This window comes from Salmo salar, chromosome ssa23, assembly GCF_905237065.1.
Source record: "Salmo salar chromosome ssa23, Ssal_v3.1, whole genome shotgun sequence".
In the NCBI taxonomy this organism is placed as follows: domain Eukaryota; kingdom Metazoa; phylum Chordata; class Actinopteri; order Salmoniformes; family Salmonidae; genus Salmo; species Salmo salar.
Genome location: NC_059464.1, coordinates 15,634,050 through 15,660,192, shown reverse-complemented (window position 1 = coordinate 15,660,192; position 26,143 = coordinate 15,634,050). Strand labels below are relative to the sequence as shown.

Here is a 26,143-nt window from a genome sequence, read left to right as displayed (position 1 = left end):
AAAGATACACGTCTCCTTGATGTAACCACATTGTCCGATTTCAAAAAGCAAAACATTAGATTATGTTAGGAGAGTACATAGACAAAAATAATCACACAGACATTTTCCAAGCAAGGACATGTGTCAATAAAACCCAAAACACAGCAAAATGAAGCACTAACCTTTGATGATCTTCATCAGATGACACTCCTAGGACATTATGTTACACAATACATGTATGTTTTGTTCGATAAAGTTGATATTTATATCCAAAAACAGCATTTTACATTGGCGCGTGACGTTCAGAAAATATTTTGCCTCCAATACCTCCGGTGAATCAGCACAACAATTTACAAAAATACTCATCATAAACGTTGATAAAATATTAAACTGTTATTCAAAGAATTATAAATGAACATCTCCTTTATGCAACCGCTGTGACAGATTTCAAAAAAGCTTCATGGGGAAAGCACACTTTGCAATAATCTGAGTACTGCGCTCAGAAAAATACACCAGGCAATACAGATACCCGCCATTTTGGAGTCATCTAAAATCATAAATGGCATTAGAAATATTCACTTACCTTTGATGATCTTCATCAGAAGGCACTTCCAGGGATCCCAGGTCCACAATAAATGTTGTTTTGTTCGACAAAGTCCATAATTTATGTCCAAATAACTCCTTGTTGTTTGCGCGTTCAGTAAGCTACTCCAAATGTAGGAAGCGCGCTGAAAATTTCACGACAAAAAGTTATATTTACGTTCGTTGAAACATGTCAAACGTTGTAAAACATCAATCTTTAGGGCCTTTTTAACTTAGAACTTCAATAATATTCCAATCGGACGATTGCAATGTCTTGAAAAATGTTTTGGAACACAGCTACCTCCTCACGTGATTGCGCGTAATTGTGGCCTGTCATTCTCTCGGTCATCAGACTCCAGGAGGTCTTGTTCGCTCTCTGTTGACTGCAAAAGCCTGAAACATGTTCTAAAGACTGTTGACATCTAGTGGAAGCCTTAGGAAGTGCAAATTGAACCCTAAGTCACTGTATACTGAATAGGCCCAGTCTTGAAAAACTACAATCCACTTCCTGGTTGGATTTTTTCTCAGGTTTTTGCCTGCCATATGAGTTCTGTTATACTCACAGACACCATTCAAACAGTTTTAGAAACTTCAGAGTGTTTTCTATCCAACTCTACTAATAATATGCATATTATAGTTTTTGAGCCAGAGTAGTAACCTGTTTAAATTGGGTACGTTTTTCATCCGGCCGTGACAATACTGCCCCCTAGCCCAGACAGGATAACCAAGGGTCAAAATAACCATACATTGAACAATAACAGTAAGCACACTGTAGAGGACATGTGCAAGTTGATTGGTCTGTCAGACACTGTCCCTCATCTTATGGCAGGCAGCAATGTAGTGCGCTGCCAACCCACAGCTCTCTTCGTCCTCCCCCAACAGGACGGGTAGCCTATTCTCATCAGAGAAGTCTTTGAAACCTTGAATAAGGGTTTCAAATTTGGGGAAATGAGACTCTCTAATTGTTTTATATTTTAGAATTTTTTTCAGGAAATGCAGCTCTGTCTCAGGTTCTGCTGTTATGCAGTGGTTGCACAGCCTTTCCTCTCCAGGGAGCCAGGTTTTCCAGTGTCTACCCTTCTCAATGGCAAGGCTGTGCTCACTGAGCCTGTACTTTGTCAAGGTTTTTCTATGGTTTTTATCAGTAACTATGGTCAAATAGTTTGCCATGGTGTACTGTCGATTTAGGGCCAGATAGCATTGCATTTTGCTTTGTGCTTATGCTTGTGTTTCCCAATAAGCAATGTAGTTTTGTTTTGGTTGTGTTGTAATTTGTTTTAATCTGATTGGATGTTCTGGTCCTGAGGCTTCAGTGTGTCAGTAGAACAGGTTAGTGAACTCAGCCCCAGGACCAGCTAGATGAGGTGACTCTTTTCTTTGCTCAGCTCTTGGCATTGCAGGGCTTGGTAATTATATTTTAGATGTTTCCAAAACTTAATTGCTCTTTTTTGAGTTTTTTTAATTAGTGGATATTGGCCCAATTCTGCCCTGCATGCATTGTTTGTGGACATGTAGGAGAATCTTATAGAACTCTGCATGCAGGGTTTCAATGCGGTGTTTGTCCCATTTGGTGAAATCTTGTTTTAAGTGGACCCCACACCTCGATGCCATGAAGTGCAATTGGTTCAATGACACATTTAATTCGTTTTAGCCAAATTTGAATAGGTATTCCAATTTGAATTTGTTTTTTAATGGTGTAAAATGCTGTGTGCTTTCTCTCTCAGTTCATTCACTGCCTCATTAAGGTGTCCAGTTGAGCTTATTTTTAAACCTAAGTCATTGTAGTGTGTGCAGTACTCTATATATTTTGTACCAATTGATAACTTTGGTCTAATTCCCTGAGATCTGGATCTTCTCTGGAAAGTAATTATTTTAGTATTTTTGGGGTTTACTGCAGGGCCCAGGTCTGGCAGTACTGCTCTAGCAGGTCCAGGCTCTGCTGTAGGCCATGTGCTGTGGGTGACAGCAGGCATAGATCATCTGCGAAGAGTAAGGATTTAACCTCTGAATTGTGGAGACTAACACCAGGGCCTGAGGAGGTTTCTAGAATAGTGGCCAATTCGTTTATGTAAATATTGAAGAGTGTAGGGCTCAGATTGCAACCCTGGCGAAGGCCCCGCCCCTGCTTAAAGAATTCTGTTATTTTCTTGCCAATTTTAATGCTGCACGTATTGCCAGTATACATTGATTTAATTCTATCGTATGTTTTACCACCTACACCACTTTCAATAACGTTGTAGAACAGTCCTGTATGCCAAATAGAATCAAATGCTTTTTGGAAGTCGATAAAGCAAGCATATATTTTGGTATTATTTTGGTGTACATGTTTATCTATGAGGGTGTGTAGGGTGTAAATAGGATCAGTCGTGCGATGTTTTGGTATAAATCCAATTTGGCTTTTAATCAAGACATGGTGCTTATTAAGGAAGTTTAGAACTCTTACATTTATAATACTACAGAAAACCTTCCCCAGGTTACTGTTCACACAAATGTCTCTGTAATTGTTAAGGTCAAATTTGTCTCCGTTCTTTTAAAAATTGGGGTTATGAGTCCATGATTCCAGATGTCAGGGAAATAACCTACACTCAGGATCAAATTAAACAGTTTTAATATAGCCAATTAAAATGTTGCACTAGTGAGTTTGAGCATCTCATTTAGGATGCCATCAGGTCCGCATGCTTTTTTACATTTGAGGGCATGAAGTTTCTTATAGAGCTCCTGGTCAGTAATCGGGTAGTCCAATGGATTTTGATTGTCCTTTGTAGCTTTTTCTAATCCATTCAACTTCTCATGAATTCGGCATTGCTCTGCGTTTGTGTCAATTTGAAAGGTGTTGTAGAGTGTTTTAAAATGGGTTGTCCATATGTCACCATTTTGTATCGCTAATTCCTCTTGTTTCAATTTTTTTAGTTTTTTCCAATTTTTCCTCAATTAGTGTCAGCTGCTTGCTGTTGTACTGTGCTTTTTTGGTTCTGAGTGTACGTTTATAGAGTTTTAAAGTCTCACAGTAATGAAGGCGTAATTCATCATTATTTGTGCCTCCGTGCTTTTGGTTGGATAGTGTTCTAAGTTTTTTCTTTATAATTTTACAATCTGCATCAAACCAGTTGTCATCTGTGGTCTTTTTTCTTTCGTTTTTTTATCAATTTCAGTTGTGCTTCTTTTGCCGTTTCCCTGAATATATAGTTGATGTTTTTACTGCTAGATTGATGCCTTCTTTACTGTGAGTGAATGTGCTATCCAGAAAGTTATTTAAGTGTTTGGATATTTTGGTTACAGGTTGCTTTTTGGTATTCTTCTGTGCTGGTTTTGGCCCATCTGTATGAATTTCTGATGTTGTACAGCTTACTGGGCTGTGAATGTGTGGTTGATTCCATGTCTGTTCTTTTGAGGAACAACGTAATTTGGCTCTTTCTCTCTCTCTCTTTCTATCTCCTCTCTCTCCTCTCTCTTGCAGCTTTCTCTCTCTCCTCTCTCTCTCAAATCTCTCTATCTCACCTCTATCTCCTCTCTGTCGCTCTCTCTCTCTTTCTCTCTCTCACCAGCCTCTCACTCAAATCTTTCTCACCTACCTACCTCTCTCTCTCTCTCAGCTCTCTGTATCTCCTCTCTCTCTCACCATCTACTCTCTCTCTCTCTCTCTCACACACACACACACCTCTTTCCCTCTTTCCCTCTCTCTCACCTCTCTCTCTCTCGCTCTCTCTCTCACCTATCTCTCTCTCTCTAGAATTGTTAATCACCCCCAACCTGCATTCAGAATGACTGCCGGGTAGGGAAGATTGAATACTGAGACTACCTCAATCATCAAAACAGGAACAACCATCTCAGTAACGGGGCCAATAAATCCAACTACTAACAGATTGGATTAGTTTAGAAAACAGTAGGTTATTTATCTTTGTGTAGCATAAAATGTATCAACCAATCAATGCAAAACAACAGATATAACAGTAAAACAAACAATTCTGAAAATATCCCTGCAATAAAACAGTTATTGGTAGAACCCTATCCCTACACAAAGAACCTCTTTGGAACCCTTTTTTGTAAGAGTGTATCTCTTCTCTCACCTCTCTCTCTCGTTCTCCCTCTTTCTAAAAAAAGAAGACATTCAGCATAGTCACAGGGTCACATGTGAATGTGGTAGAGAGAATTCACAGCTGTCAGTCATATAAGCGTGGGGCTGAAGGAGAGGGAAAGCAGACACGTTTTACATTTAGAATGTCATGACCCAGGGGTCAGGCTGTTGTGACCATACGAAATAAATAGCTAAATAATGGTGTGAACTCAACCTCTGTCCCCCATCGCATCCCTCAGATTGAGAACCTACGTCACCGTCGCTGTGACTCTCTTCTCTCTCTCTTGCTTGCTCACACTCTTTCTCTCTCTCGCTCTTCATGTCTTTCTCTGCGCTCTTTTCCTCTTACATTGTATTTTAAAGGGCAACCTTGTCCTCCTGAATACTGCCCCCTCCCATCCCCGGTCACATCACTTTCCTTCTCTTTCTATACTACCTAATAGGACCACTCCTAGACAGCCATTTTTAAGTTGTTGTTGTTGTGACACTGTGCCAGTCAAAAAATATTGATTCAACCCTGCAGATGTTTTTATTTGAGGACAGATATAAGAGTGGAGGTAGCTGGCAGACCGACAGACAGTGGTATATCCTGTCCCTTAGTCTGCAACTCTCCCCCAGAGACTGGGCTGTGTTCTTGTTTCTTTTAGTCTTGTTTCATGGAGGCGGAAGTGTAAAACTCGGTTCCCCAGCGGAATTACACACTATTGCCCATGGTGGTGGACAAGCAAATGAGCAAATCAAATCAAATTTTATTGGTCACATACACCTGGTTAGCAGATGTTAATGCGAGTGTAGCGAAATGCTTGAGCTTCTAGTTCCGACCGTGCAGCAATATATAAATATATGGATGAGCGATGGCCGAACAGCATAGGCAAGATGCAGTAGATGGTAAAGAGTACAGTATATACATATGAGATGAGTAATGTAGGGTATGTAAACATTATATAAAGTGGCATTGTTTAAAGTGACTAGTGATACATTTATTACATCCAATTTTTAATTACCACCATAGAGCATGCTTATGTCATGGTATTACTGTAGTTCTCTCAGTGTTGCAGGTTTATCAAAAGACATTGTCGCTTTCTCAATTAGATTAAGATGAAACAATTCACTGTCGAACAGAAGGCATATATCTCTCATTATATGAGCCTCGAGAAGGCAAGAGAGAGAGCGTTGTGGCTGCATTATCAGCATGGCTGTGTCTAAGGAGGGTGTAATTCTTTCTTCCACTGTATTGTCTGTGTGTGTATGATGTGCAATAGCATATCCCTCCTTATGGATACCACTCACTGTGCTGTATACACGCAGCACCCTATTAGAGACAACGGTTAGGTATGGAGTGTTGTCTATGATGATGATGGCGGGGATAGGAATTATATTTCACTTCATGGGATTTGCCATAGCTCTAACAGGGTGGGTTTAGGGCTTAGTATAGTTCCAATATACAGTATGATATAAAGTATATGTGTGCCGCTTGGTTAAACAATGTGAGTTAAACTAGTATTGACAGCCATTATTAATGGAGACAATTTACCTACAATAAATACTTGCGTCCTAAATAGTAGACCGTTTGAGTGTGCGAATAAATAAAGGTTAATAGTATGCACCATTTCAAAAATATAGTATACCTTAAATTCCTGGATGTCATAATCTTTTTTGGCTTTGACAACGGCTGTTCAATTGGATATGGGGATGCGCTATCGAAAAAGAAAACAAATTACAGGAAAGAACACAATCGCGCATGACGCATTGTCAGTACGTGAAAATCGAGTATGTGAATTTTTGAAAATCAAGTGTGGTTTAAATGCCTGGATGTTATACTAATTTTAGCTCTTCATCTAGTAGAATTTGATGCACACTTTTCCACAATGGTTTGGAAGAGGTGGGCTGTGAGTGATAGGGCCTAGTTCTCTTCAAGCAGCCAAACAAAAAAGCTAGGCTATATAATTGGGAAGATACCGAATAGCAAATCTTCTATGTGCAATGGCTAGCTAGTTAGCGGGGTGCGCACTAATAGCATTTCAATCGGTGACGTCACTCGCTCTGAGACCTTGAAGTAGTTGTTCCCCTTGCTCTGCAAGGGCCGCGGCGTTTGTGGAGTAATAAGTAACGATGTTTCGGGGGTAGCTATTGTCGATGTGTGCAGAGGGTCCCTGGTTCGAGCCCAGGTAGGGGCGAGAAGCTATACTGTTACATATGGCGTTGTACAAATGTAAGCTAAGTCAGTTTCGTTCTCCTTAAAATGATCCCAAGTATTGCATCGTAGGCTACATCTTTGAAAAAATTAATGTTTTTCTATCCAAAGTGGATTTCTGTTTTCTCATGGCAGAGTGTTTCTAGTTCTCTTAGCCTTCGTCAGAGCTTTTAAACAAAATACTAAACCATCTTTTATTTCTGAACGTATCTGCAATGGGGATTCAGGATGTGACTGTGTTATTGATGCCATGTTAATCAGGCCTTTTGATTTGAACATATGGATTGTTTTAGTTTTGCAGTCTAGGCTACCTATTTAGTTATTTAATTGATGGATCAAGCAGCAGTAATTTTGATGTCATTATGGTCCAGCGGTTCTGAATTTTCGATGCACCCGACTATCCACGTTTTTCTGTGCAATAGCCTTTTGATTTGAACATTTGAAAAGTTTTGGTCTATGTCCTAGGCTATTTGATTGAATGTGTATATGTTACAGCTCTTTGGTTTCACTAATAAATACAGTGGCTTCGGAAAGTATTCAAACCCCTTGACTTTTTACACATTTTGTTACGTTACAGCCTCATTCTCAAATGGATAAAAAAAAATCCTCTGCAATCTACACACAATACCCCATAATGACAAAGCAAATGTATTAAATATAAAAACAGAAATAACTTAAGTATTCAGACCCTTTGCTATGAGACTCGAAATTGAGCTAAGGAGCATCCTGTTTCCATTGATCATCCTTGAGATGTTTATACAAGTTGATTGTAGTCCACCTGTCGTAAATTCAATGGATTGGAAATGAAAAACAATGACATTTCTAAGTGACCCCAAACTTTTGAACTGTAGTATATATATAATAGTAGTCCAAAAATGGATTTAGCATCTACAGATTGCACCTTTTAAGTCTATCAAAACTGTTTGAGTATGTGTCCATTAGGCCTATTGATTTTTTTTATCAGCATGATTTCGATTGAGCAATAAAATATCCACTTTTATTCCCTAGGCTTGGATCTGCACTATGCAGCTGTTGCAAGAGCGCATTTTTCACTGGCTGTCCACTGGTTTCAAAAACAATGATTGATAGGCAGCTTAAACTTTTTGAATTTAACCATTATTGGGTTCAAATTCACATTTAGATTTGTAAACAGCCATCCACAACAACCTCAATCCGTAAGGTGCAAATAACTAAATGAGAGAGCAGCAGTGTGATTCACATCAATGCGCTAAGTAGATATCAATAATAAGTGATATCTGTATCGCCGCCATAGGCTACACCACTACTGTCATCCTTACTTCCAAGCGTTTATTTGTGTTGGATAATCTTTGGATGCCGACAGCAGTCGCACAATTGGAAGACATAGCTAAGAACTGTAGCCTACAAAAGACTATTCCTGCTCTTTTCCCGTGATCCATCAAACACATTTGGTGTGTCATCATAGTGGTCTCTGACTTGGAACAAACTTAAACTTGCACCTTTTTTCGATGCTGATTTGAATGTCATTGAGTAAACAGAGAAGTATCAAATATTTTGTTGCTCGCAAACATCCTTTCTGAATGTAAAAGTAATACTCGATGTAATCATCTAGTTTTGAAAAAGTATCTGTAATCTGATTACAATATTTTAGCTGGTAACATAACAGATTACAGTTACCGTTTTTTTGTAATCCGTTACTCCCCAACCCTGCTCCGTTCCTATTCTATTCAGAGTTTAGAAAATGTATCAAATTGGACATGTATGGTTAATGCGATGCATGTCTGTTGAATTTGGAAGAATCCACCCGCACTCGGCCCAGTCCAACCTACTCAGCCTGTCAGGAGCCGCTACTGCATTGCGGTTGTGGTACACTGCATACTTTTTACTAAATGGTACGTGCTAAATAGTATGCGACGATGAGTACATAATATGTAGTTTAAGTATGTAGTATGCTATTATGGGTTTCGGATATTGCCACTGTCTTCAGCTGTATCCACTTAAAGTGAGAAGAGGTGCTATGTGCTATGAATGACTCAACTCACAATATTGTTTCACGTGTGTGTGTGTGTGTGTGTGTGTGTGTGTGTGTGTGTGTGTGTGTGTGTGCCTCTGGGTGGCCCAGCTCGGTCTCTCACATAATACCTTGTGGGATGTGTTGTATGAAGAGCAGCCACAAACCACAGGCGAGGAACAATAATGGCAGGGAAAGGAGCCTGCTAAGGTATCATCACAGGGTGTGTCCCAAATGGCAGCCTATTCCTTATATAGTGCATTACCTTTGCGCTACACATAGGAGATAGGGGGCCCTGGTCAAAGGTATTGCACTATGTAGGGAATGGGGTGCCATTTGGGACGTAGAGTCCACAGAGCGGAACATGGCCACCATTACATCATCACAGGACAGCACAGAGCGGCGAGGAGAGCTCAACGCTCACTTAGGGTCTCTGTCAGAGTTACAGCGGTGACATAAACGCTCAGTTTAGGAGAAACGCTGACGCCAGGAGGATCTTTTGGGGCAGGATAAAAGGGAGGGATGGCGGGAGGGGAAAAAGAGAGAAAGAAGGGTGGTAGCTACACTACAGTCGGCTATGTCTCACTACTCCCTACATCTAGCGCCCACACACCACATTTTATTTACCCTCTGTGCCCTTTCGTCATCCTACAAATACTGTGGCTGTGTCCTAAGTGTAACCCTATTCCCTTAATAATTCAGTACTTTTGACGAGGCCCTGATCAAAAGTAGTGCACTATTAAGGGAATAGGGTGCCATTTGGGACGCTTTCTGTAACTGCACCCTAACATAGAGACACTGACATAGAGTACACAGCCCTCCTGCTCTATGAAAACAGGCCAAGGGCAGGCATAGCTCTGCATAATGCATCTACTGCTAGGAGCACACACACACACAAGCTAGAGAACAACAGGCAGATTACTACACACTCATAAAAAAAAATGGAACTAAATAAGGTTCTTGAGAGTGATGCCATTTGGGAACCATTTTAGGGTCTCTAAAGAACCATGAATGTGGTGGTTCTTTGAATAACCATACAAAAATCCCAAACCAGAAATGTTTTAAGACAATACAATACATATTTCAAAAGGCCTTCTTTTGAGGGTCTAGTTTTACCCTAATATATTGGCCTGAAACTCATAGTTTACAGGCCCCATCTGGCCTGAAAGTCACATTAGGAACGCCTTTCTAGTATTGAGTTGCATCCTCTTTTGCCCTCAGATCAGCCTCGATTCGTCGGAGCATGGAATCTACAAGGTGTCGAAAATGAAAAACCTAGCAGCGCAGCAGTTCTTGACACACTCCAACGAGTGTGCTTGCACCTACTGCCATACCCTGTTCAAAGGCCCTTAAATCTTTTGTCTTGCCCATTCACACTCTGAATGGCACATACACAATCCATGTCTCAATTGTCTCAAGGCTTTAAAAAAAACGTTTTACCTGTATCTTCTCCTTCATCTACACTGATTGAAGTGGATTTAACTGGTGACATTAACAAGGGATCATTGCATTCACCTGGTCAGTCTATGTCATGGAAAGAGCAGATGTTCCAAATAATTTGTACATTCAGTGTAGCTGGCAAGCAAATCAAACAATATTTGGATGTAGCCATTTAGTTTATCCCCTGAAAGTTAGCTTGTAACTAGCCATATTGACGTGATCTGTTATTAGCTAGCTAGCCAATTTGACGAGGTCCATCAATCAATGTAGCGTAGATATCATGTCTGTCAGCTGCAATTGTGATTATTAAACACTCTTAAAAACAATGTTGAAAAGGGGACAATGTAAGCTAACTTCTCTAGGTAGGCCTACGACAAAAATACATTTGGTCTAGTTGCTACTATGTTTAGCCAACTGTACAACATTTCTATAAGTAGCTTGCGAAGTAAACATTATCAGTTAACAGTACATCGGAAAATGTGCCCTTCTGCTGCTTGACAGGCAGAGCCCACAAAGGATGGGAAATTAACTTTAACCAATCGTACTTTTCAGGTATAGTTCACTTTTATTTTATATCACTCAAATATCCAATTAATGGTGGCCAATATTGAGATATCGTCAGGCTACCCTTATCTATCTGAAATTACATGATCAATTGATGTTTACTGATCATGAAAAGCATACGTGCTGTATAACTCTGATGATGGCGCTAAATATGTGATATTTTTTCCATGGAATAATCAGAAATGTGTAGTTCTGATTACGCTCTTTAGGATGTGATTATATGACCATCAATTCACGCAGTTGTCAATGGTTTTAGCAGAGCTGGGGGTATCCTTGCCCCCCAGCAGGCAAATTGAACGCTCAACCTCCACTTAGATTGATTCCCAGGGTCGGGAACAGTACTATATGAGACAACCTTAAACATCTGAACTTGAACAATCATTTCAGTAACGGGTGCAAAAAGTCCAACTAACAGATGGCATTGTTTTGAAAAATTTATGTAATGTATGTCTGAGTAGCATAAGAGTAATCAATCAATCAATGAATGTATATGCAAAAACATGGATATTGAAACAACAATACTAAAAATCAACCTGCAATAGATCATGCTGGGAAATATGATAATGACAGGCATGGTTTTGGTTGAACTCTGGTTATTAACACCAACACTGGGATTCTTTTACACCAATAGGGTTCATTTAATGATTTAGAGTGTTAATTTAACTCTTGACACTAGAAGTTTTTGCCATAACACTGCACAGCTGATTCAAATAACCAACTCATTATCAAGCATTGATTATTTGAATCAGCTGTGTAGTGCTAAGGCAAAAACCAAAACGTGAAACCAGAGGAGGGCCAAGAACAGCGTTTAGGGAATCCTATCCTAAATGAAAATCTATTCTGTATTTAGTGCAATACTTTTCACCAGGGCACATAGGGCTGGTTTGTTCAGGCATGAAAAGGGAGAGTAGTATCTGCTAATTTTGTATGACTATTAATGAGAGTGAGACTTACAGGCACTGGAATTACGGCAACAACACAATACAAGACAGGAACGACAGTACAGCACTGGACTGTTTTTTGCTCGCAGACTTTTTTGACTTGATTTGGCTGCAGGCAGTTTGGTATCAGATTTTGAAAACACATTGTTACTGTCTGAACATCAACTGGTAGGAAAATGTGAATGCCCTGTAACCTGCCCAGAGCTGTATGCTCCTGTGTTGGTGTTGTCTTTCTCTTGCTTTTGGTCTGGTCTTCATGGTCCTACTGTATGTGAAGACCTACTGTACGTATTCCTAACCTACCCGGTTCAGTCAGCAGAGTATTGGCCTCCTCACGGAGGTTGCATCCTGCTAGGAAGTTTTTTGATTGATTGACATTGGATGTCCTCTTCCTCTCTCCCAGGCATGCCCAGTTTCATCAAGTCTCCAGATGACCAGACAGGTATTTCGGGAGGCGTGGCATCCTTCGTATGCCAGGCGGTGGGCGATCCCAAGCCACGCATCACTTGGATGAAGAAGGGCAAGAAAGTCAGCTCTCAGCGCTTTGAGGTACATGGTCTACTAATGTATTTTATTTATTTAATTTGACAAAAATTATGTACACCAGATTTTAGCTACATAGCTAATCCTCACCCGTAAATGAGAATGGATTAGCTTGCCCGTACGGAGAAGGTTGAGAAACTGTAGGAACCCCAAGCAGACATTGTATACCTTTCCTAATTACATTACCAGATTCATTTTTATTCTATGGGCATACCCACATCCTTGTTTCAAAGCAGCACTCAACCACATGGAGTATGTCTGTCTGTTTCAGTTGTCAGTTAAGTGACCACCTCCCTCTCTCGCTCTGTCTGCCTTTTATTCCACCAAAGAAGCACCTGAAGCAATGCGGAGGTACGCCACCCTGCTCAGACAAGATAGGTACACAGACAGGCAGGTACACATACAGGCAGAAAGGCAGGCAGGCAGACTGGCAGACTGGCAGAGAGACAGACCGACTAGCAGGCATGTGCACAGATCGGACTCAACCAGTGCTCGAGTATCTGCCCTTTTGCCTTGTTATGAGAAAGGAGGGCAAAAAGGGGACTCAGCTATTTGGAATACTTTATTTTATTTCTTGTTTCTTAAAAAAATATATATAAAAAAAGAACAAATTAGACCTCAAACTAGCTCATTTAATTGATCTTGAATCTTAAATTCCCCCTCCCTCCCGCCTCAAGCACGCACTCACCTGACTTCTGCATGCAGTGCTCTGTACTGTACGGTTTTGAACACTGGTAAACTACTTTTAAGTTGGACCTGTGATGTGTGTCTCTCGCTGTTATGGACAGAGAAAGGGGCAAGTGTTTGCTTGTAAGAGGCAGATGTCCGCAGCAACAAATTCAAATCAAGCGAAAAAAAAGTTTTTGACAGCATAGCTAACATCATTTGCTATGATCAGCTGATAGCTACACGTTTCCCGATTTCACTAATCTCGTCTTTAGTTAGTAGCCTACTAGGAGTCACTGGCACTAGCTTGCTTACAATAAGTGATGAGTGTGCTGTTGCAGAAAATAAATAGGCCAATGCAACAAAATACAAATCTAAATGTTCTGATACAGAGACAGTTTACGCTACTGTTCGAAAGTTTGGGGTCATTTAGAAATGTCCTTGTTTTTGAAAGAAAAGCTCCTTTTTTTGTCCATTAAAATGACATCAAATTGACCAGAAATACAGTGTAGACATTGTTAATGTTTAAATGACTATTGTAGCTGGAAACAGCTGATTTTTTTATGGAATATCTACAAAGGCGTACAGAGGCCCATTATCAGCAACCATCACTCCTGTGTTTAAATAGTATGTTGTGTTAGCTAATCTAAGTTTAGCAATTTAAAAGGCTAATTGATCATTAGAAAACCCTTTTGAAATTATGTTAGCACAGCTGAAAACTGTTGTTTTGATTAAAGAAGCAATACAACTGGTCTTCTTTAGACTACGTAAGTATCTGGAGCATCAGCATTTGTGGGTATGAATAAAGGCTCAAAATGTCCAGAAACAGAGACTTTCTTCTGAAACTTGTCAGACTATTCTTGTTCAGAGAAATAAAGGCTATTCCATGTGAGCAATTGCCAAGAAACTGAAGCTCTCGTACAACGCTGTGTACTACTCCCTTCACAGAACAGCGCAAACTGGCTCTAACCAGAAAAGAAAGGAGTGGGAGGCCCCCGGTGCACAACTGAGCAAGAGGACAAGTACATTAGAGTGTCTAGTTTATGAAACAGACTCCTCACAAGCCCTCAACTGGCAGCTTCATTAAATAGTACCTGCAAAACATCAGTCTAAACGTCAACAGTGAAGAGGCGACTCCAGGATGCTGACCGTTTTGTAATCGTTTAATCTGTGGATTTGCCCTTTAAACAGCTGCATATTATCAAGATACCAGTGTCACCAACAAAAAGGTAAACGATAGGCCTATAGTAAATTGCGTTCATTTTTCATATGTAAATAGCATTTTTTCAACTCGAAACAATGAGCCCAATCAGTCTGCCATGACAACAAAATCATAAACAACAGAGTAGGGCTGGCTAATAAATCCTTAGTTTGGGGTTATGCTCAGGTATAACAATTTGTTTAAATATATACTTCCATATTTCCAATTCCTTTTTTTGAAGACCAAGGGTGTAACATTAATTGGAATGACAGGAATTCTGATAGACTTTGGTTCTGATAGACTTTGGTTTTTAATGTAAAGATATCATTTAATCGTATTATTATATGGGTAGAAAGCGATGGGTTAGAAGAAGCCTCGATAACCAACCCAAAAAGAACAATTTAAAATCTATATATGGCAAGCTATGTAAACTTCACCATTGATTTCTTCTGTAATAGAGGTCATTCAATTGGTAACATATATATTTGTGTCATCGTCTAATGTCCCTTAAGGGGAAAGTAATCTAAAAGTAAATGAATGTAATAAGATTACGTTATTGAGTTTGGGTAATCCAAAAGTTACGTTACTGATTACAATTTTGGAGAGGCAACTAGTAACTGTAACGGATTACATTGTCAGAGTCTAGGTGACGTGGGTAAGGCGGAGTCAGGCGCAGGACACAGAGATGAGTATTAATAGTAATTTTACTCAAAATCAATCTTCCAACAATGAGAACGAAAATCCAGAATCACATTAACGAGACAACAATAAACACACACAAAACCATGATGGCTCCAGAGGGTAAAATAGGGAAATAATTAAAACGTAATGGGAACCAGGTGTGAACAATACAGATGGAAAAAGAAATGTAGATCGGTGGAGGCTAGAAAGCCGGTGACGTCGACCGCCGAACGCCGCCCGAACAAGGAGAGGCACCAACTTCGGCGGAAGTCGTGACATACATTTAGAAAGTAATCTACCCAACCATGATCATACACTACAGTTGAGGAACAATGGGAAAGTAATTCTGCTTTTAAAGTTGATAAACTTGTAAACCTCACTCAAAACCTCACTTTTGAGAAAATGGCCTTTGAATGTTTTGGTACACCTACTGGAGAGCTCTTCTTTGTCTTCACCCAATTCAGTATCGTTCACACCATTCTAAGCTTTAGCCCCAGCCATCTCTTTAACCTCTATGGGCTAGGTGGGACGCTAGCGTGCCACCCGTGGTGCACTCCATCAACAGCAGGTGCATTTCAAGAGCGGCAAATTTGAATCCAAATAAATGTCAAAATTCAAATTTTTCAAACATACAACTATTTTACACCCTTTGAAAGATAAACATCTCCTTAATCTAACCACGTTTTACGATTTCAAAAAGGTTTTACGGCGAAAGCATAAATTTAGAGTATGTTAGGACAGTACATTTACAAGAGTTGTGTGTAATGTTTTGTCAATTCAAAGACAGGGTCACCAAAACCATAAAACCAGCTAAAATGATGCACTAACCTTTTACAATCTCCATCAGATGACACTCCTAGGACATTATGTTAGAAAATGCATGCATTTTTAGTTCTATCAAGTTCATATTTATATCCAAAAACAGCGTTTTACTATGGCATTGATGTTGAGGAAATCGTTTCCCTCCAATAACCGGCAGTCAAGTCAGCGTCACAAATTAAATAATTAAAATTAGAAAACATTGGTAAAATATTATATTGTCATTTAAAGAATTATAGATTTACATCTCTTGAACGCAATCAACTTGCCAGATTTAAAAATAACCTTACTGGGAAATCACACTTTGCAATAATCTGAGCACTGCGCCCAGAAAAATACGCGTTGCGATACAGACTAGACCTCATGTTGGGGAGATCTAAAATCGAAAATACTATGTAAATAATCCATTACCTTTGATTCTCTTCATCAGATGTCACTTCCAGGTATCACAGGTCCATAACGAATGTAGTTTTGTTCAAAAAAGCTCATCATTTATGTCCAAAAATCTCCGTCTTGATAGCACATGATCTAAGCCAGCCGGACTTCTCGTCATGAACGAGGGGAAAAAATATATTTACGTTCGTTCAAACATGTCAAACGTTGTATAGCATAAATCATTAGGGCCTTTTTTAACCAGAACATGAATAATATTCAAGGTGGACGAATGCATACTCTTTTATAACGTATTGGAACAAGGGTACCCAACATGAACTCGCGCGCCAGGTGTCTAATGGGCCATCATCGTTCCATGGCTCTTGTTCGGTCAGATCTCCCTCCAGAAGACTCAAAACACTTTGTAAAGGCTGGTGACATCTAGTGGAAGCAATAGGAAGTGCCAAAATATTCCTCAGCCCCTGTGTTTTTCAATGGGATAGGTTTAAAGGTAATACAACACATCAGGTATCCACTTCCTGTCAGAAAATGTCTCAGGGTTTTGCCTGCCAAATGAGTTCTGTTATACTCACAGACACCATTCAAACAGTTTTAGAAAATTTAGGGTGTTTTCTATCCATATGTAATAAGTATATGCATATTCTAGTTACTGGGTAGGAGTGGTAACCAGATTAAATCGGGTATGTTTTTTTATCCAGCCGTGTCAATACTGCCCCCTAGCCCTAACAGGTTAAGGATTGATCCGAGCGTTCTGTCCTATCAACAACAGTCAAGCACCCATACTAACTGGCTAACGTTGGCTAGCTTGCTATCTACTCCCAGACACAAATGTGACAACAGCTCACACTGATCATTTTACTCGCCATAGCTGGTTAGGCTGTTTTTATGTTATCCAGAGCATTGGTGACAGCAACTGTGCTGCTGGCAACAATTTACACTTTTTTGCCAACGTTTACTGACACCGGTCATATTCAATGTGTGTCGAGCATTTGTAAATTTGTCTGTTATTCTGCATTCTGGCACACTCAGACGAGAGTGCTCTGAAATCAGAGTAGATAGCTAGAGCGAATATACAAGCTACGTCTATCCACGGCTGTTGCAGTGAAATCATGAACATTCTATTGAAATGGATACTTGCATAGTGGAATATTTTGTTAAGACGTAGATAGCTAGCTAAACAAACAATTAACCATAATCCCAGCTCATGACCTTACTACCCTGCATGAATCTGCAGGCAGCTAACCAACCAGGTTGCTAAAAAAAATGTTTAGCTAGTTAGACTATCTTACCCCTATACATGGATGGATGCTCCTCTCTGTCACAGATGCCATGGTTGCCCTTAGTTTGAAGATGTAATCCGGAGACAGGTGTTTTCTCCATCTCCTTAGCCATCATGCTCTAATTCCACTGATTTCAAAACTTGGTCCTCCAGAAAGTGGAGAGCAACACTTATGCAATTCTAATACGATATATATATATATATATATATATGTATTTTATTTTTTTTATTTTTTTATATATATATATTTTTTTTAAAGCTGCGTTAAACAGGATTACCTACATATACTGACCAGCTCAAATAGACAGATCCGCGCTACACGGCAGACCAATCCGAACTCATCTTTCGGCATGTCCAGTCCACTCATTATCTCAACCAATCATGGCTTTTTCTGTGGCTAAACCAACTAGGCTCGTAATTTAACAGCTGTATTCGTATTTACAGATGGCATACAAGTTTGTTATTAAGGCACATGAAAGTTCACATGTTCAAGAAGCATTTCTGCCAAAAAACGCATTTTGATATTCAAAAAAAGTTTACGTTCAAATGGCTCTCCTGGGAAGTAGTAAAACGCGACATACGCTAATTTTCCTGAAACAAGATGCCAGTCGAGGACGTGTGAGGCATCTGTTTCTCAAACTAGACACTCTAATGTACTTGTCCTCTTGCTCAGTTGTGCACCGGGGCCTCCCACTCCTCTTTCTAGCCTGTAATCAAACCCACAAATGCTGATGCTCCAGATTCTAAACTAGTCTAAAGATGGCCAGTTTTATTGCTTCTTTAATCAGCACGACAGTTTTCAGCTGTGCTAACATAATTGCAAAAGGGTTTTCTAATGATCAATTAGCCTTTTAAAATTTCAACTTGGATTAGCTAACATAACGTGCCTTTGGAACACAGGAGTGAAGGTTGCTGATAATGGGCCTCTACGCATATGTAGATATTCCATTAAAAAAATCTGCCTTTTCCAGCTACAATAGTCATTTACAACATTAACAATATCTACACTGTATTTCTGATCAATTTGATGTTATTTTAATGATCAACATTTTTTATTTTCCTTCAAAAACTATGACATTTCTAAGTGACCCCAAACTTTTGAATGGTAGTGTATATATAATGAATTTGGAGTTATGAATAATGGAACAAAGGGAATAGCCCCTTCAGTGAAAACCCAGCCTATCTGGCACTCTAGGCAGGCTCAAGTGAACGCTCAAAGTGATTGAAAATGTCAGATACTATTTGAACCTAGGTGTGGTGTGCTCGACTGATACAGATCCAGTCATTGGAGTAAAGAATGTTCTGGAATGTTCTCGTCCTCTCATGTGGATGGTTGGGTCAGACACTTCCCACTGCAGTGGAAGGACGTTTAGGAGACTCCCTCCCTTGACCTGTGACCTCAAATTTTTAACCCCCCCTAAAGGCTGGCTTCCTGAAAGGCCTTCCTGAAATACCTGCTGTCCACTCAGGGTCATAATTTCATACAACAGATTTCTCTCTAATCGGGTGATTGTATCAGATCATACTTACCTACTCCTCTTAGCTCCCTGCCTGTGGAGCATAGGGCAGCAACAAGGTCATGCAATGTCGGAGGGTCCTTTGCAATTGAGATCAGAAAAGAGTAGTCTCTATTTGAGATGGCTTAATAGAGTTTGAGTTTGGTCAGGTATGCCTTTTCTGTCTGCTTGTGCAGACGGTAGAATTGGAGCATATACTGTACTCTTGTTATAAACCCAGTTCCTCAGTCCCGCCTAGCTAGTAAGTACAAGTTCTTACCCCTATATTAGTCCCCCTGCCAGTGATCCAACCAGGAGTGTTCCCTTGGCTCAGTGAGCTCTACAGTGCTCTGGTGGTCCTGTATGTATTGATGAAGTAGCGATCAAAGGGATGCCCGTGCTAAGATGACTGTTTAAATCAGTTTAGATTTGAATCTTAGTCACAGGACAACCATAGGTCTGATTGTAATGCCTTTTATCTCCTCTCCCCATCCGTGTGTTCAGGTGATAGAGTTTGATGACGGCTCAGGGTCCGTCCTGCGTATCCAGCCCCTGAGGACCCACAGGGACGAGGCCATCTATGAGTGTACTGCCATCAACAGTGTGGGAGAGATCAACACCAGCGCCAAACTCACCGTCCTGGAAGGTACGACACACCTCTCGCACTCCTTTTCTCTGTCTCTCTCTCGATCAATCTTTTTTTAGCTTTTTTTCCCTCTCTCTCTCTCGCTCTCACTCATATGCACAGGCACAAACACACTCACTCTTTCCCTCTCTCTCTCTGTCTGTCTCTCTCATCTCTCTTATTCTCCTCATCTATTCCCGCCACAATGGGTTTCTCTGTCTTGATCAGCGTGGCTCAATATGTCCACACAGATTCCAACCATGTCGGGATGTCTGCACCACTGATCAGACTGGAGAGGGCGTTTTATGTCCTGCTACTTTTGGTAGCCTGCTTGGTTGATGAAATAGAAACAATACATCAGTTTGTGATTTGCCAGTAGCTGTTAGATGTACTGATTAGAGATATGTCTTGACATCTCTATTTTATTACACTTTCCGACCATGAATCTACAATCTGACTGCAGAAATTGTTTTTGTTCTGAAGCTTATAGCTACTGTAGATGGGTCTGTGTGAAATTCTTTTTTTCTCTCCTGCCAGTGGAAACAACAATTATTTTATCCACGCTCAAATTGATAGAGAAATATTTGCAAACATATGGCTGGCTGGCAGGGTTTTTCCAAATCACCTAGGAACACATTATCTGGACTAGGAGACGATATTGTAGATACCGTCAGCCTGGCTGGTTTCCTTCCTGACTTGCTCAGCAAACATAGCCGGAAAACCCCCAAGACTTCAGTCTATGTCCCAAATGGCACCCTATTTCCTGTGTAGTGCTCTGCTTTTGGCCAGTACCCATAGGGCTCTTGTCAAAAGTAGTGCACTATGGAATAGGGTGTCATTTGGGACGCATTCTCTGAACTACCAAAAGTCTTGTTAGGCGTGTGGCTGGGTGCTGAGGTAATTGGTGTTAACCGGGATTGGTATAAGCTGATCTAGGATCAGATTACTGGCAGAATTAGCATCAGTCGGATGTAAATGTATGCAGATAGATAGAGGAGCCAGATAGGGGGGCTTTGTAGCATGTACTAGACTGGTGTCTGATCAGTCTTAATCTATGTCTCAATTGGCACCATCTCCCCTACATAGTACACTACTTTTGACTAGGGCTCTGATCAAAAGTAGTGCACTACATAGGGTAGGGCGCCATTTGGGACAGAACATTGGGCAGCCATAGGGCTCTGGACAAAAGTAAGGCACTAGGTACGGAGTAGGGTGTCATTTGGGAAGCAACCCTAGTCTGTCTGTGTTGAACAATAGTGCTGCTCTGGCCACTATGATTGGCAGACATGCTGTCTGAGTACAGTGTGAAGACATCCTCCTGGTGTATCGAGTGTGATGTGTTCGGGAGAAGGACATGGCTGATGGTTGACTGTAGGCTGACTCATGGATAAAAGGATTGTGCTTGGGTCACATTGCTCCCACTCACACGTTACTGTACATCAGCATGTGAAGGATTGAGATCAGGAGGATGCCGGAAAGAAAGCAGTGATGTTTTAGACAGAACTCCTGTTTGTTCCCTGAGGTTGAGCCGAGACAGGGAGTGGAGATAGTGGAGGAGAGAAGCAGAGCGTTGAGAGTAAAAGGATGGTGAGAGGAGGAGAGGACAGGAGGTGAGAAGATCGGTGAGCGTAATGGATGAGTGGAGGAGATGAGACAGATGGCATGGCCTATTGGGGGCGTGGCTTTCAGATAGATATTTTTGGCCACCCATGAGTTCTTATTCATCATGTTAAGTCTGTACACTGCAAATTTCATTTTTCCTTCAATATTTCTGCACATTAGATTTGTCTTTACAGATATTATTTAAATATTATAACAAATCAGTAACTCTCCCAATATTGGGACATGCATAGGGTAAAGGTCAATTTACTCTTGGGTAAAGGTCAATTTATTTGGTTTTTCCAAAATTCATGAAGTTTTAAATGTTCAAATGAAATCCATCATTAAGTAAAAATGTCAAATAATAAACAATTCAAACAATAAGTACTCAATTCAAATCAGGGAAACCAAATGGTAGTACTCTCCTGTGGCCTGTTCACTCCGTGTGAAGGTCTGATCTGGTCCCTCCTCTGTGCCTCTGCTGGTGGTCTGGTGCTAGGGCTGGTGCTGGAAACTGGTATCTGAATTGGTGCTGGATCTGCATGAAGGGTTGAAAGAAAACCTAAGGAGCAAGCAGACCCACAAGGGAGCCCCAGACCTAAAGGTCAGTGATGGCACTCCCATGTGGTCCGCTTGCTCCAGGTTAATATCTGTTGGTCCCTCCTCTGCTCCTCTTCTGGTGCTGTGACTGGAACTGGGACTGGTGTTGGATCTGTAGAGCGGAGGAAGGACAACCTGAGGAGTGAACAGACACACCTGGAAACACAAGACCTGGAGATCAGTGATGGTACTCCCCTGTGACCTGCTTGCAGTGGGAGGGCTGCAGGCCAATGGTAGAGGGGAGTAAGACTCGCCTCGGCAAAACTACTCGCCTCAAGGTCTGCAGTGCGTCCCCTCCTCAAGCAGCTGGTCCGGTTCTGGATGCTGGGGGGGTTCTGGGTGGTCCGTGGAATGGGGAGTCAGGTCGGCTGCGGTCTAGCCACTGTTGCCCTTCCATCTTTCCCAGTCCTTCAGCCATTCCTGACCTTTTCCACTGGACCAGAAAGGCAGCGCCAGCTGCGGTCAAGCAACTGTTACTGCCTCCTGGTCCGTGTGTGTGTATTTGTGTGTGCCACAGAGCCGCAGACCTAGAAAAAGTCTTCACAGCCTCCTCAGTCTCCCTCCACAGAATGGAGAGGCAATGTTTTAATCTGGAGAGAAGAGGATTCAGAGAGAGAGAGGTAGAGGTAGAGAGAGAGAGAGAGAGAGAGAGGAGGAGCCATGCTCATTAAGTGTGCCTTGAATTCGAAATAAATCACTGACAGTGGCACCAGCAAAGTACCCCCACACCATATCACCTCCTCCTCCGTGCTTCACGGTGGGAACCACACATGCAGAGATCATCCATTCACCTACTCTGCGTCTCACAAAGACACAGCGGTTAGAACCGAAAATTTGGACTCATCATACCAAAGGACAGATTTCCACCTGTTTAATGTCCACCTGTTTAATGTTTCTTGGCCCAAGCAAGTCTCTTCTTATTATTGGTGTCCTTTAGTAGTGGTTTCTTTGCAGCAAAATCGACCATGAAGGCATAATTCAAGTCTCCTCTGAACAGTTGATGTTGAGATGTTTCTGTTACTTGAACTTTGTGATTAATGAACTAATGAAATTATCCTCTGCAGCACAGATAACGCTGGGTCTTCCTCTCCTGTAGCGGTCCTCATGAGAGCCAGTTTCATCATAGCGCTTGATGGTTTTTGCGACTGTACTTGAAGAAACTTTCAAACTTCTTGATATTTTCCAGATTGACTGACCTTCATGTCTTAAAGTAATGATGGACTGTCATTTCTCTTTGCTTATTTGAGCTGTTCTTGCCATAATATGGACTATCTTCTGTATACACCTCTACCTTGTCACAACACAGCTGATTGGCTCAAAATTCCACAAATTAACTTTTGACAAACTTTTAACCTCTCTAGGGTATGTGGAACGGAATCGTCCCACCTACTCAACAGCCAGTGGAATCCCGTGACGCGATATTCAAATACCTTAGAAATGCTATTACTTCAATTTCTCAAACATATGACTATTTTACACCATTTTAAAGACAAGACTTTCGTTAATCTAACCACACTGTCCGATTTCAAAAAGGCTTTACAACGAAAGCAAAACATTAGATTATGTCAGCAGAGTACCCAGCCAGAAATAATCAGACACCCATTTTTCAAGGTAGGATATAATTTACATTTACATTTACGTCATTTAGCAGACGCTCTTATCCAGAGCGACTTAGAGTAGTGAATGCATACATTTCATTTCAATTTTTCTGTGCTGGCCCCCCGTGGGAATCGAACCCACAACCCTGGCGTTGCGAACACCATGCGTTGCAAACACCATGCTCTACCAACTGAGCTACAGGGAAGGCTATATAATGTCACAAAAACCAAAACCACAGCTAAATGCAACACTAACCTTTGATGATCTTCATCAGATGACACTCCTAGGACATTATGTTATACAATACATGCATGTTTTGTTCAATCAAGTTCATATTTATATCAAAAACCAGCTTTTTACATTAGCATGTGACGTTCAGAACTAGCATACCCACCGCAAACTTCCGGTGAATTTACTAAATTACTCACGATAAACGTTCACAAAAAACATAAATTATTTTAAGAATTATAGATACAGAACTCCTTTATGCAATCGCGGTGTCCGATTTTAAAATAGCTTTTCGGCAAAAGCACATTTTGCTATATTCTGGGTAGATAGCTCGCCATCACGGGCTAGCTATTTTGACACCCACCAAGTTTGGCTCTCACCAAACTCAGATTTACTATAAGAAAAATTGGATTACCTTTGCTGTTCTTCGTCAGAATGCACTCCCAGGACTTCTACTTCATCCACAAATGTTGTTTTGTTTCAAAATAATCCATAGTTATGTTCAAATATCCTCTGTTTTGTTCTTGCGTTCAAGACACTATCCGAAGGGTGACGCGAGGACATATCGTGACAAAAATGTTCTAAATATTCCATTACCGTACTTCGAAGCATGTCAAACGCTGTTTAAAATCAATTTTTATGCGATTTTTCTCGTAAAAAAGCAATAATATTCCGACCGGGAAACCCTGTTTTCGTTCAAAGACTCAAAGTTGAAAATGGCCTCTTCATGCGCATGCGCACACCCGTCTCATTGTTCTCAGATCGACCACTTACCAAATGCGCTACTGTTTTTCAGGCATGGGCTGAAAAGTCATCATTCAACGTTCTGGCACCATCTGAGAGCCTATGGGAGCCGTAGGAAGTGTCACGTTACAGCAGAGATCCTCAGTTTTCAATAAAGAGAGTGTAGAAGGCCAAGAAATTGTCAGAGAGGGCACTTCCTGTACAGAATCTTCTCAGGTTTTTGCCTGCCATATGAGATCTGTTATACTCACAGACACCATTCAAACAGTTTTAGAAACTTTAGGGTGTTTTCTATCCAAATCAAACAATTATATGCATATTCTAGTTTCTGGGCAGTAGTAATAACCAGATTAAATTGGGTACGTTTTTTATCCGGATGTGAAAATACTGCCCCCTACCCTAGAGAGGTTAAAATGCATTCCAGGTGACTACCTCATGAAGCTGGTTGAGAAAATGTCAAGAGTGTGCAAAGATGTGATTAAGACCAAGGGTGGCTACTTTGAAAAATCTCAAATATGAAATATATTTTGATTTGTTTAAGACTTCATACATGATTCCATATGTGTCATTTCATAGTTTGATGTCTTCACTATTATTCTAAAATGTAGAAAATAGTAAAAATAAAGAAAAACCCTTGAATGAGTAGGTGTTATAAAACTTTTGAATGGTAATGTACTTTAAATGAAGATTCTACATTACTATTGAAATTATTGCATGACAATACAAGGCAGCCATTGCGAGTGTACCCATGCGTTTACTAGTCAAATTACCAGGGTTAGAGGTTCCTAGCTCATTATGTTAATTATTTGATACGACACCTTGCTTGTTTCAGCAATGGGCAACAAAGTTTAGTCATGTTGTTAAGAGTCCATGTTATCACAAAAACGGACTCAACCACACGAATGCCTGGCCGTCCCGTCTTCAGTCAGCTTTTTGTTCTCCCCTTCCCAGAAAATAAAACGGTTATGACGGTTATTTTCTTTTCTTGACATTCTTCATCCATAACCGTCGGTTACACAGTTATACTGTAATTGTGCCAGTCCTACAATCACAGTAAGGTAATTAATTGTTACCCAGAAATGATTTGATATTGAGGTAAGAACGGCTGCACTGTACCTTTAAGACGGCTGATGTAGCTTTGGTGCCATTACTAGGAATTATTATTTCAACACTGAATATTGCTTCCTCAAATTACTTACCCCGTGGGACTGAATCTATTTATCAAATGTTTTTCATAAAAAGTGGCTCTTTGATAAAGGTAGGCCTCTGAGGGAATATACTGAATCTGAAATTGAATTTGAAATTATTTTTGCGGGGGTTATGTATAATGTCAGTTAATGAATGACACATCTGAGTCACTGAATTAGAACCAAGCTCACCAGTTTTCAGGTCCTTCTTGTGGAAGACAGTCTTTGTAAAACAGAGAAGCTTGGGTGGGTGGATTGGCCCATCAACTATAGGGATGGTCATGGTACATATACATCCAAGTAGGGCTGCAATCCTCCCCTATATGTTATAGTTGGAATCTCCCATATTTTAGGAGAGGCCAGGGGTTATACAAATGAAAAAGAAAGTCGAACACTCATCTCTCTTTGTTGTGGGTTTATTTGACCAACATTTAATCTAAAGAGACATCTTCCATCATGCAGGCTTTATTTCTTTACTTGGTACATAGATCATAGGTTACCCAGACCAAATGTTGAACCAATCAAAACCGAGTGTTTGACTGATCTCTGTAGTTATTATCATGGGCTTTGTCCTAAATGGCAGCCTATTCCCTATGTAGTACACTACCCTATAAAGCACACTAAAGAGGGAATAGGGTGTCATTTGAGACATAGGTATGATCTGTATTATTATTATTATTATTATTATGATTGTTATTTTTTAACAATATTTAAGATT

The 26,143-nt window shown here is 40.5% G+C and overlaps 1 protein-coding gene across 20 annotated transcripts in view; it reads left to right on the top strand.

Annotated features, from left to right (window-relative positions):
• Positions 1–26,143, top strand: part of LOC106584181 (receptor-type tyrosine-protein phosphatase F) — a 423,412-nt gene that overhangs the window by 187,448 nt on the left and 209,821 nt on the right. For all 20 annotated transcript variants that reach the window (XM_045706048.1, XM_045706041.1, XM_045706047.1 and 17 more), the window contains exons 3-4: positions 12,169–12,314; positions 19,348–19,489. In XM_045706048.1, coding sequence (XP_045562004.1) covers positions 12,169–12,314; positions 19,348–19,489 — 288 coding nt within the window. The remainder of the gene's footprint in view (positions 1–12,168; positions 12,315–19,347; positions 19,490–26,143) is intronic.